This window comes from Xiphias gladius, chromosome 12, assembly GCF_016859285.1.
Source record: "Xiphias gladius isolate SHS-SW01 ecotype Sanya breed wild chromosome 12, ASM1685928v1, whole genome shotgun sequence".
NCBI classification, from domain to species: domain Eukaryota; kingdom Metazoa; phylum Chordata; class Actinopteri; order Istiophoriformes; family Xiphiidae; genus Xiphias; species Xiphias gladius.
Genome location: NC_053411.1, coordinates 15,165,315 through 15,177,063, shown reverse-complemented (window position 1 = coordinate 15,177,063; position 11,749 = coordinate 15,165,315). Strand labels below are relative to the sequence as shown.

At 49.2% G+C, this 11,749-nt stretch overlaps 1 protein-coding gene across 1 annotated transcript; it reads right to left on the bottom strand.

The window, feature by feature from the left end:
• Positions 1-277: 277 nt before the first annotated feature.
• gpr185b (G protein-coupled receptor 185 b) lies at positions 278-3,299 on the bottom strand. The gene is made up of 2 exons (XM_040141318.1): positions 3,260-3,299; positions 278-1,353 (listed from the first exon to the last, which is right to left on the bottom strand). Exon 2 carries the CDS (start codon positions 1,349-1,351, stop codon positions 278-280), a length of 1,074 nt encoding a protein of 357 aa, XP_039997252.1. The 5' UTR covers positions 1,352-1,353; positions 3,260-3,299.
• Between the last annotated feature and the right edge of the window lie 8,450 nt (positions 3,300-11,749).

Below are 11,749 nucleotides of genomic sequence, written 5' to 3'. Positions count from 1 at the left end.
CTCCAAGCAGACAGGACACGATCTTTGTTAGCTCTATCTTTTTGTTGACCATGCACTGTCCTCCCTTCTCCCTTTGCCAGTGACACTTTTACTGTGGCCAGACGTGTGTTCGCCGCCAGCCCACCAGCCCTGACACGAGGAGCAGAGGGAATCTCTTTCCTCAGCCATAGCCTTCAACCTTTTACCCCCCGATCTCTTGTTTCCCGTTCCATCCTCTCCCTCCTGCAACCCTGATTCGGCATCTAGCATCATGCCTAACGGAAACCAACCTTCCCTGCTACACATCGCTGGAGGTCCTGGGTCTGAGGGAGAGGTTGGACGGGACACACCCGCAACAGGCCATCCACAGCGACTTCTGGATGTCCGGGTTTCGAAACGCGTAAATGATGGGGTTGATCACAGAGCAGCAGGTGGCCGGGAGGACTGTGGCGTAGGTGTATATTACTGGGTAACTGGAGTCAGCCACGATGGAGTACATGGCAAACGGCAACCAGCACGCCCCGAAGGCACACAGGATGGCCGACAGTGTGGAGACACCTTTGGTGGTGGAGATGGCCACAAACTGGTGCTGCACTGCGATCTGTTGTGCATGACGGAAGGCAATCTTGCAAATTTGAAGGTAGAGCTGCATCATCAGGGCGAAGACCAGGAGGAAGGTGACGGCGAGCGCCACTGCGTTGTTCTTGGTGACGGGCCGGCAGATGCTGCACGTGGATTCGTCTTTCAAGCAGTTCCAGCCGAGCGCCGGAAGCAGGCCGAGTGTGAGGCACGACACCCAGATGAAAACCACCATCACATAGGTGAAGGTGACGGTCCGTTCAGTGTGGTAGGTCAGGGCGTTGTACAGCGACAGGTATCGGTCCACTGTGATGGCAAGAATGTTGAGGACAGACGCCGAGAAGGCCGAGATGAGCAGTCCCACTGACAGCAGCGTCACAAACTCCACCGAGCTGTCAACCAGATAGGTGAAGACAAAGTTCAAGATGAGGCCCAGGCCGGCCAGAAGATCCGCCACCGCCAGCGATCCAATCAAGATGAACATCGGAGCCCGGAGCGTCGGCGTGTAGAACAGCACGGCGATCACCAGCGCGTTCTCGCAGGAGATGAGCGTCCCGGTCACGCAGAGCGCGATATCCCAGGGGCTGACTTCCTGGACAGCGACGGCGGTGGTGGCTGGCTGGAGGTCAGGGGTCAGAGTTCGCACGACAGGTTCAGAGGAGGAGTTGGAGGGGTCCTCGGCTAGGCTCCAGGAGGTGGAGGAGTCGAAGGGGTCGAGGGAGGAGGAGGAGGAGTTGAGGCTGCTGCCGCTGCCGCTGCTCATGGCTGCTGCCGCGGCCAGGGAGAGAATCATAGCTGGAGAAACAGGAAAGATACCGGGAAGGAGGGAGGGAGGAAGGAAATGAAGGAAGTAGACGAAAGGGGCGGTAATTGATCACGTGGGTATGTGTCCACGCAAAGTTTGTCATAGAGGGATGAGAGAAATGTGAGAGGAAAGAAAAGGAAACAGCGAGAAATGACAAAAAATAGACAAAAGACAAGGGTAAGAGAAGAGGAGGGGGAAATGGAGGTGGAAGAGAGGAAGCGAGGAGGGAAGGAGAGGAGAAATGAAGGGGGTTGAAGTCGATAATGAGTAAGAAAACCGTGAAATGTTCAGACAAATGGAATGATCAAATCGAAAGAGAGAAGAAAGAAGAGAGGAAAAACAGAGAAAGAGATACGAGAGGGTCAGGGAAAAAGTTCAGAAAAGGGCAATGATGGGTTGAAAAAAGAGTCAGGACGGCAAAGCAGCAAAATTCACATCAAGGATGGGGTAAAGGCGACGAAGAGAAAATATGTATGAAGTATGAAGGGAAGAGACCAAGTTTTGAGTTGAGAGGAGGAAAAAAGGGGCAGAGAGGAAAACGACGGGGAGAGGCAGTTGTGGAAAGACAGGATGAGAAAGTAAGTGGAGGCGAGGAAGACGAGAGCGCGAGTAAAGGGAGGTTGGGGGAAGGAAAGAGGGGATGCAGAAAGGAAGAGAGGGAGGGAAAGGAAGATGTTAACATCTATCCCCCCGGATGAAGGGGCAAAAGAGACATTTCTGCACGTCCAGTCCCCCCACCCATCCGCCCATCCGCCCCTCCGTTCATTCACGAAAGCAACGGTGCACTTGACCCCAAGCCGGCACGTCACCAGCAGCTCCCACACACCGTGCTGACAGGTAATTAGCAGTGGCAGGTGTGGACGCACACACACACACACACACACGCACGCACGCAATAAGAGGGAAAAGTATTCCATAAATAACTGCGATATTTCTTCCATTTTGGCTTCAAAGCAACGTGACAGACCCGGCAGCCACCACACGTAAAAATAAACAACACAATTAAATACTCCAGTCGCCTTTAAAGAAGCGTAGAGCAGCTGCAGTCCTACCGAAAAGAGGCCGGACGAAGAAGAAGATGTCCAGTTTCCTCACAGTCAAAACCATAATCGAGTAATTCTATTTTTAGAGCATCTCTAAAAATGGTGCATGACGTCCTGGGGCACGGCGCGGTGGTAGCTGCTGTCCTATTCACCGGTGGCGTGTATAAGCGCGTGCCCAGACGCGCGCGCGCGCGTGCGTGCGCGTTTGCATTCGGGAGTCGGTTAATTCGGATTCTGGTCCACAATATGCCGCCGCCGCCGCCGCCGCTGCCGCACGCAGACAGAAAAAAATCCGGCACGAGGCTAATTTTAGCTCAGCCGGCGCGAGCGCGCGCGCGTGTGTCAAAAGGATCTGGAGCTCCATTCACAAAAAAAAAAAAAAAAAAAAAATCTCCCCTCTCACACCTCCCACCTCAGCCCCCCTCCCCACACACACACACACACACACACACACACACACCCTTCCTTCACCCTCCGCCCCCTTATTTTTCATCGCTCTCCTCCTCTCTGGCTTTCACGCTTTCCTTCGCACGCACAAACGCGCACACACACACACACACGCGCGCGCACACCGTCAATGACTGCAAACGGCAGGGGGAAGGTCACCAGCAGCAGCCCCGCCAAAAGCCCCGCAGCTGAGGGACTGACATCCCTGCGGTAACAGGGGCTCGTGCAGCCCGGAGCATCCCACAAACCAACCCCCCCCCCACCTCCCCTTTTTTTTCTTCCTTTTTTTTTTTTTTTTTTTTTGAAGCACCAGCAGTGACCTGTCACGAGCTGTTAAAGCAGCTGTTCAAGCCTCTGTGTGTGGGGTGTGTGTGTGTGTTTTAGCAAAAGAGAGAACAATAAATACCTCGATCAGTTTCATTCAGCTGCAGCAGTGCGGTCCCTGAGCCAGCGCGAGGGAGAGAGGGAGAGAGGGGAGGGAGAGAGGGAGAGAGAGGTGCGGGGGGGGGGGGGGGGGGATGGAGAAACCTGGATGGAAGGGAGACCACGCCACAGAGACAAGAAAAAAAGAGGAGAGAAAATTACCAGCTCCTTGTCTTCTTCTACCCCCCTGCAGGAAACCAGGATGTCACTCTTGTCCTTTGTCCTCCACTTTATGTGAATGTCTCTTTTATTTTCTTCTTTCAGTGTTTCCCCCCCTCTCGTTCTCCCCTTTTCTCCCCAGTCAGCGGCGCGCACTGTAGTCCTCGGTTGGCATGGTTATTAGCCTTCTGTCGGCGGCTCCGTCCTCGCGCTGCACATCCTCGGCCCCTCATTGGACGCGCTTGTCATTCTCCTCGTCTGACGTCAGAAGTCTCCGCTCCTCCGGTCACCGTCATCATGGTCGGTGTGTGAATCACGGAGAGGGAGAGAATAAATTAATAAATTCACAGCAGCAGATTTATGCATGTTTTTTTTTAGATTTTATTATTTATTTTTTTATATATATCTCTTTTTTGTTGTTGTGTTTTTATTATTATATTATTTTATGTTGTTTGTTGTGTTGTTTTCACTAGTTGCAAGTTGCAAGTATGTAGTGGAATGAAGATACCACCGCATACACGGACACACACGGACGCAGAAGGTGGGAGGATGGGACGCACAGGCAGGTAGAGAGGGGACAGAGCAGCAGGCTACCGTGCATCAAACAGTCAAAAGCACCGCGCGTGACAGAGTTTTCACTTTCTCCCAAAATTCCTTAAAGGTTAAACTGACCCCCCCCCCCCCCCCCCGCCTCTTCCTCCCACCCTAAATATTGCGACACAAGGTGTGAAGAACAACCAGCTACGAAGCATATTTCCTCCCATTTCCAGTCTCGTTGTGATGGTCCAGTGCCTCATCTCGCAAGTGCATGCGTGCGAGAGAAAGTGTGCGTGCGTGCGTGCGTGCGTGCGTGTGTGCGTTTGCGGCAGCTAAACCAACCCAGCTACATGGCGGCGGCGGTTACGCGCACTGCGGCGCTCCACCCATTTCCAGTCTCGTTGTGATGGTCCAGTGCCTCATCTCGCAAGTGCATGCGTGCGAGAGAAAGTGTGTGTGCGTGCGTGCGTGTGTGCGTGCGTGCAGCAGCCAGCTTGCAGCACAGGCGGCCAGGCGATGGTGGCTGGCGGGCGCGCGCGCTGCCGCATTACTCACGCGCGCACGCGCACACAGGCATTAGGCACGCACAGGCCCGGGCCCCCCGTATGGTGTCGCCCACGCGCGAAGACAGAGCCGCCGCGCCGCACGCAGGCCGACCGACCGCCGGCTCTCTCTCTCTCTCTCTCGCCGGCAGCAGCGTGTGTTCGCCGCGGGCTGCTCCACATCGGCTGCGGCCTAAACGCAGAAATGTACCGGCTGGATGTTGAGGCTATAAGGGTTTAGGTGTCGGACCGAGCGCAAAGCCTGTGCGTTAGGTGTTGTCGACTGCTGTTGATCTACAGCAGTGTGGTCTGGTAAGACTCAGAATTGACCCGCATAAGTCTAGGAAACGAGGCTAGTCCCATGGAAAAACCAAAACCGCAACTAAATAGAGTCCCAAGGAAAAACGATAATATGGGAAATAAGACAAGGTCAACTTTAATGGCACATTTTCATTTCGGTATGATAATTTTCTGAGAAATGACTGATGGTGTTGCTATGTTGGTTATTTATTAGTTGTTTGGCATCCGTAAAATATGACTGTGACATCCCGACAAATAATGACAGGAGTAAGATGAGGGGGAATCAAAACGTGTACTTTCACCTCCTGTGGTATCCCCATACCATCACATATCAAAAGTACCAGGCGGCGTAAATGCTTGAAGTTAAATCGCAGTAATAAGTTGAAGCAGGTGTGTTTCGCGCCAGGGATCCGCAATTAAACGACACCCCCCCATGCAGGTGTGCACTCCAGGGCGTGGCAGTCCACCGTGACATCATCACTGGGCGTGGCCACAGGTGAAATAGAGCAAACTCTTTTAACGTGCATCCAGCGTTTTTAAAAACCTGGTGAGGGCACTATAATCTCGGGTCGCGCGTCCTACCACTAAGCGACACCTGACGTGAATCTCTAAAGTAATATCGTATTAATGAATTGAAGCCATTGTGTGGAGGCCGGCCGGGGCTCCCCAGGCAGTTATTAAGTGTAATAAGATATACTGTGTGAGGGGGGCCGATAATAAACTGGCCAGTATTATCTTATAACAGACGTATTGGTGCTGGCATATGTATCGGGAAGAAATAAGAAATTGGAGCGGGAGAAATGGCAACGGCTTGGTAGATATCCATGATCGCAGTTATTTAATAAACAAATTAAAAGGCCCTTCACACCAGTTGTACATCCACACAGGTGATTTCGGTTGTCTCGGCTGATTAGATGGCCTCCCTCCCTCCCTGACTTTTTTGTCGTCCCCCCCCCCCGACTTTGTTGCACCTGTTCGATCGTGGGAAATGGCGCCTCTGCGGTCCTGGTTAGCGCAGAGGGTTCTGGGTTCCCGGCGGGCCGCGTTATTTATTACCACGTCGCTCTGATCCGCAACCCCCTGCAACGCAAACGTACGACGTCACGGTCAACCAGTCGCCGTCGCCTGAGCAGGGGGTCGGACCCCTGGCGCGAGCTGTCCGGCGGCTAACGCATTCAGCGGACGGCAGAGGACGCCGTGCGGCGGGGGGGGGGGGTCCGTGCTCGCAAGCCTCCGCCACACCACTGAAGCTTCGTGTTTTTCTGAGCGCAGGCGGCAGCGGGACGACCTTCTCCTTCAGCCATGTTTGTCGACTGTAGGCAGTCGTAGCATAAAGAGGTCGACATGTATGACGCATGTCGTCACCTTAAGGTTTATATCGGGGTTATGATGAATGATATGATGTGCCCCCCCCCCCCAGTGTAAATTCTGCACAAGTCCCCAAAAACTTTAGTTCTGGTCCTGCCGTTAACCACTTGATGCTCCAGTTGGATTTGGTGAGGGCCCCCCTTCTTTTCTCTCTCCCTCTGCTAAATGGGTGCGTGACACCGGCTGGCGTGATGTGAACCGCCTCCTCCCCTGTGTGAAAATTAGACACAGGCTCCGATCCCTCTCCCCGGCTTGGAGCTCAATTACATCATCACACCTTCAGTGCAGGAAACTCCCGCGCCGGCCCACGCGCTCTGCCCTCCGCCAGCCCTTTCTCCGTCTTCGTCTCATCGTCTTTCTGTCCTTTCTCCCTTTTCGCTTCCACTCTTCGGCTCTCCTCGTGTCTGTTCATCTCTCTTTATTCGCTGTCAAGCCCACGAGCCGAAGGATAAATGAAAACGGGAAAGAGGCTTTCGGATTCTTCTGATGCACAATGCGCGCAGGCAGACACACACACACACACACACACACACACACACACACACACACACACTCCTACTCCCTTCAGTTAAAGCGTCTTGCCTTCCTTTTTTTTTTGTGGACGGCGTTATGTATGAATCACTCCACATGATTGGAATACAGATGAAATGCGAGCGAGCGCGCGTGCATGCGTTTTCATTGACACCCTCTCCATGTCCAACTTCATTCATCTTTCCGGCAAAGCACCATGGGTAACTGGGAGCTGTTACATCATTTTGCTCTTTGGGTATGCTTTGTAGCTGAAAGCTGGCCCATCTCACTTCTCTCCCTCCTTCCCCCTCTGTCTTCGTCAGACTCCGTCTCTACTACACACACACACACACACACACACACACACTTTCCTCTGCCTTATACAGGGATGACAAAGCATGCCAAAGTCAAAACTGCGTTACATCACTGGTGCACTTCTAACATGAGGCTCTGTCCTCCCTCCTTCTCCAGTCCTCGTCTCCTCCGTGACGCGAGTCACAGGACCGAGTGGCACAACCCCCTTCATATTTAGGGCAGTGGTGCACGGTTGCATCCTACGTCTTATGAGCACTGTCATGGTTCTGCTGTTGTCTAATATGAAAATGGACCCCTCGCACAGAAAGCACGAATCTCTCAGAAAAAGTACAAATGAATGAGGAAATATATGTGGGCTTGATGGTGCTGTAAAAAAAGCGGGGCAGGCAAGCTATCGCCGGGTTAAATCCCCGTATACACATTGGCTGGGAACATCTCAGCGGTGTGACAGTGGATGACTAATACAACTCCCACCCCTTCAACCCCCTCCTTCCTCTCCCTTAACACTCAAACACACACCTACTCACTCCTTCACGAAGCAGCCACCGGGTTTCCCTCGAGTACGATGCTTAAAGGAAAATCCACCTACTAAGACCGGCTCTCGTATTGATACTTACTGCTTATGGTGGTTTGTACTGTAGGACTTCAGCGTTCACTAAGCGAGATTTCTCCCAGATTGATTTTCCTGAGGGTGGGAGCCGAAAATGACAGGTCCAGTTTGACTTCCCGTTATCGTTAACATTAACAAGTGCTTTACCATATCAGAACAGAGCTGTCACACATGCCGACGTCGGAAAGATTTCCGAGTGTATTGTGAAATTTTCTTTTCCGTGCAGCCTCCTGCAACGACGCTTGTTGTGTTTCATGGGCCATTGTGCTGCATGTTTTACTGTATTCCTAGCGTGGCCACAATGGAGTTGCATCAGTAGTAAATGTGTCTGAAAAAGAGAAAAGAAATAAAAGAGACTAGCAGACGTGCGAGAAATGTTTTTAAAAATCTTACTTATTACTTGAACTTGAAAGTAAATGATATCACCCCGGTGGCCAGTTTTTGCTCTACGTGTGTTGAATTGAGGATCTGTGTTCTGAACCAAACTCATTTTTATTTTACTTCTTCTAGAGAAGGCTTCTCACTCAAAATATGCTAGATGAGTAAAATAATAGCAGTATTAGTAAACCAATATACCGATTTTTTTAATTTTATTTTTTAGCCACTTGACACAGTGCAACAAGCTGTAAAGGAGAGCAAAGGGTGTCTTTTTTTACACACCCAGCAGAGACAGAGCAACATTAACATTCATTTCATTTAGAGTTGCACTAGAGTCACTGGTCGAATTTAAGTCCAGTATTCAGTCTCCTAATAGCCGTAGTCTGGCCTTTTAACAACTTCTGAGGGACATATCTGTCTCTTTAGCAGCTTAATCCTACACTATGTTCACCAGCTAGTTGCCAATTTTGTCCGTCTACAGTCATTTTCAGAGGTTCTCGCTAGTAACAGCTGCCGGCTGCGGCGGGAAACGGCTGCCGAGAGAGCTGTGAGAGTGAATCAAACAGTGAAGCTGCGGGCAGTAAAACCGAAACAATGAGCCGAAAGGTGCTAAACCGCTCTGTAGAGTGGAAAAGGAACTGAAAAGTCGGGTGATAAGTCTCTTGTGGGTTTTTCACTCTGAGCGGCCCCTTTCAGATTAAATGTGTGTCATATGACCCACTGTTGATTAAAAAAATATTGATTAGAGCAGCTTTAAAGTTAAATAACCATGACCCAGATCTTAGCTATTATACCATTAATAAAAATGTCTTGCCCTCACAATAAAAAAAATTTGCTTTAACCATAGCCCAGATAAAATGGACCTAACGCTGTGTCATGTACAGTATGTCATGTCAAGCACAGTAAAAATGTATTCAGCAACTCAGTAAATCCATAAAAATCCAAATTTCAGCGTCTAAGTTTGAAAGTCTAAAACTGCTGCATCACCAGTCTAGTTGTAATGAAACTACGAGCAGTGACGCATCTTGACGCCGATCTTGTCGCACTGAGGGGATCCTGCATCATTAGCAGGGCACGACGAGCTTTCCCGGCTTCCTTCTGTTCCCCCAGAACTGAGGTCTTAAAGATCTGTTTTTGAGATTGAATCACACACTGAATCACCAGCAGGCACTGTAGTCCCCCTTTCCCAAGCGGAGAAAAGCATGCATTATTCAGTGCTCCGCCGTAGGAGCGAGAGGAGGACACTGACTTCTCATTCCCACCAAATCCCTGCTGCGCTGTCAGGACGCGTGACTCGGTAGTTAGCGGTGGCGTTGGGGAGCCATAACTCTGCTTTGATTAAAGGTCCCAGTGAAAGGTCAAGAGGGAGAGGGAGGCTCGAAAGGGAGCGAGGGAGCAAACTGATGGGCGACAGAGAGCCTTAGGTTGATGGACATGTGAAATGTCCCTCTTCACCGTGGAAGTAAAGCTTGGAACGGGCGTGTATACTGCTGTGGTAGTGATGAGTTGGACTCACAGTACTCTGAAGAACTAGTAACTCACATTGCTAGTGTAGTGTTTGTGAAATCTAAGCTTATTCAACACAAACAGCCAGTGTACCAACTGAGGAGATGTTAGCAGCGGCTAGATAGCAACCTACAAACCGACGTGCCTTTGGGCCTCTGACTGATTTCAGAACGTACCGAGAACTCAACGTCTTTCTGTTGTTTTACCCCTTTACCTTTTGTCAGTTTATGACAGGACAACACTACTTTAGTGCCTAAAGCGCACATTTCTTTTTTACTTAAGTTGAAACATTTTCAACTCACGCAGATGCATCCTTGCCTCAGTTCTTGGCTTCTAGAGCAAATGTCAGACTGTTCACATCCATTTGTGTCTTCCTGTTGCCTTTATATTGGTGGTTCAGTGATTTAGTGACTGCAATAGATGTAATGATGTCGTTCTTATATTTTATACGTGATTTGTTCCCTGCACCTTCTAAGTAAATGATACTCTCAGTGTTTTAGAAATATACTTATGGAAATATAAACGTTTGTTTCTGTAGAGACAACAATACGTGTATGTGTGAGAGAGAGAGAAATAATGGAGAAGTCTGTGTACATGAGATGTAAGCGTGTGTGTGTGTGTGTGCGCGCGACCGCGTGCATCATACAGTATGTGATAAAACGTGTGTGACACCTTATTAATGGGGATTCTGCACCTGTCTGCTCACTGCTATACAAAACCGACACTAAATTTAGTGCAAATTAATGTGTGTATGCATGCGTACAGTATGTCTACACAGCAGTTTGCATAGAGTTAGGTAGCAGTAGTAGTTGCCGTGTGTATTGTTAGTGTGTGCATGTATGTTTTTGTGTTTGTACAGTAGTTCCCCGTTGCCACTGGGGGGGGGCGGCAGAGTTGCAGATTTCCAAATTAAACGTAAACGCGGTGGCTTTAACCGCGGTAATTTGGTAAGCCAAACAGGGAATCATGATGGAGGAAATATCACTATACGTTGTTGAAACAATTCCCTGAGATGATAGCATTTAATAAATTTAACCTTTTAATAGCTGTGTTCCTGCTATACGCAAAACAACCAATAGTCTCACTTTAATCTCCTCTTAGTATTTTCATTTTCAGTTCACTCTAATTTGTTTGTCCAACCCTCATTTTATTGAGTAGGCATGCACCTGACCGAGGGGGTTCGCCTGCCATGAGTAGGAGTGAGCACGTTTGTGTGGGTCGTTATCTCTCCATGGTGTGTTATTGCAGCAGAGTGGTCCTCAAATGGGGCTTGCTAATGATGATGACGGCAGTATCGACACCATGAAACTGCCCTGGCATGATTCAGAGACACAGAGAAAGAAAGAAAGAAAGAAAGAGTGTGTTCTGACATTCTGTTGGAGGGAACCATGGCAGCGCTTAAAGAGATAAAGAAGGGAAACATTTTGGTTGTATTAATGATATCAATATCTAAGTGATTGTACCATTGGAAAACCAGCTTATTTCGTGCTTAGTTAACGTTCAATTAGTAATCAATTTAATAATACATATAATTATCGACTAGCTAGCGAACACAATGAAGCATTTAGCAGCTAAAGAGCTGTTTTTTGGTAAAAATCAAAACACATCTAGAAAGAGAGCGAGTCGTGAACTTATCTTCACCAGTTAGAAAAAAACCTGACTACAAATGAACGGTGATGGTGTCTCCTTCTTCTGAGGTGATGATATGTCCATGCTACGTTCACAACTTGTTTCAAAACACAGTCTTCCTCCTGCAAATGAAAGAATTCTTTCTCGCCCGTCTCAATGCACTCAGAGGTTTTACTGCCACTGCCTGACCTGTTCTGGATGGACCATTAGCTTGTGGTGGCTAATGTCAGCAAATGTTAGCAATCTTTAGGCAGACGTTGCGGTGTAACTGATATTACTCAGGTCACCTAATGGTGGTGCCTTTAATGCAACTGACCGGAAAGGATCATGGGAAATGTATGGAAATCAAACGTGCCATCAACCATTAATTGCTACTCGTGGCTGCCGTGGCTGCTTTCCAACAAAAGTCTTGCTTTAATGGTGCACTAAGAGGCGCACATTAAAATGTTAACCAATAAAACCATCATAAAACATGGTATGAAACCACACATGAAAACATCAGTTAACAAAGCACACAACTGTTGTATGGCAATTCAAATTAGTTTAACCCCCCCCCCACCAGGACTTGGTTGTGATTCACTTTGGGGGACAAACACTGTCAAAGCTGAGATTTAGTCAT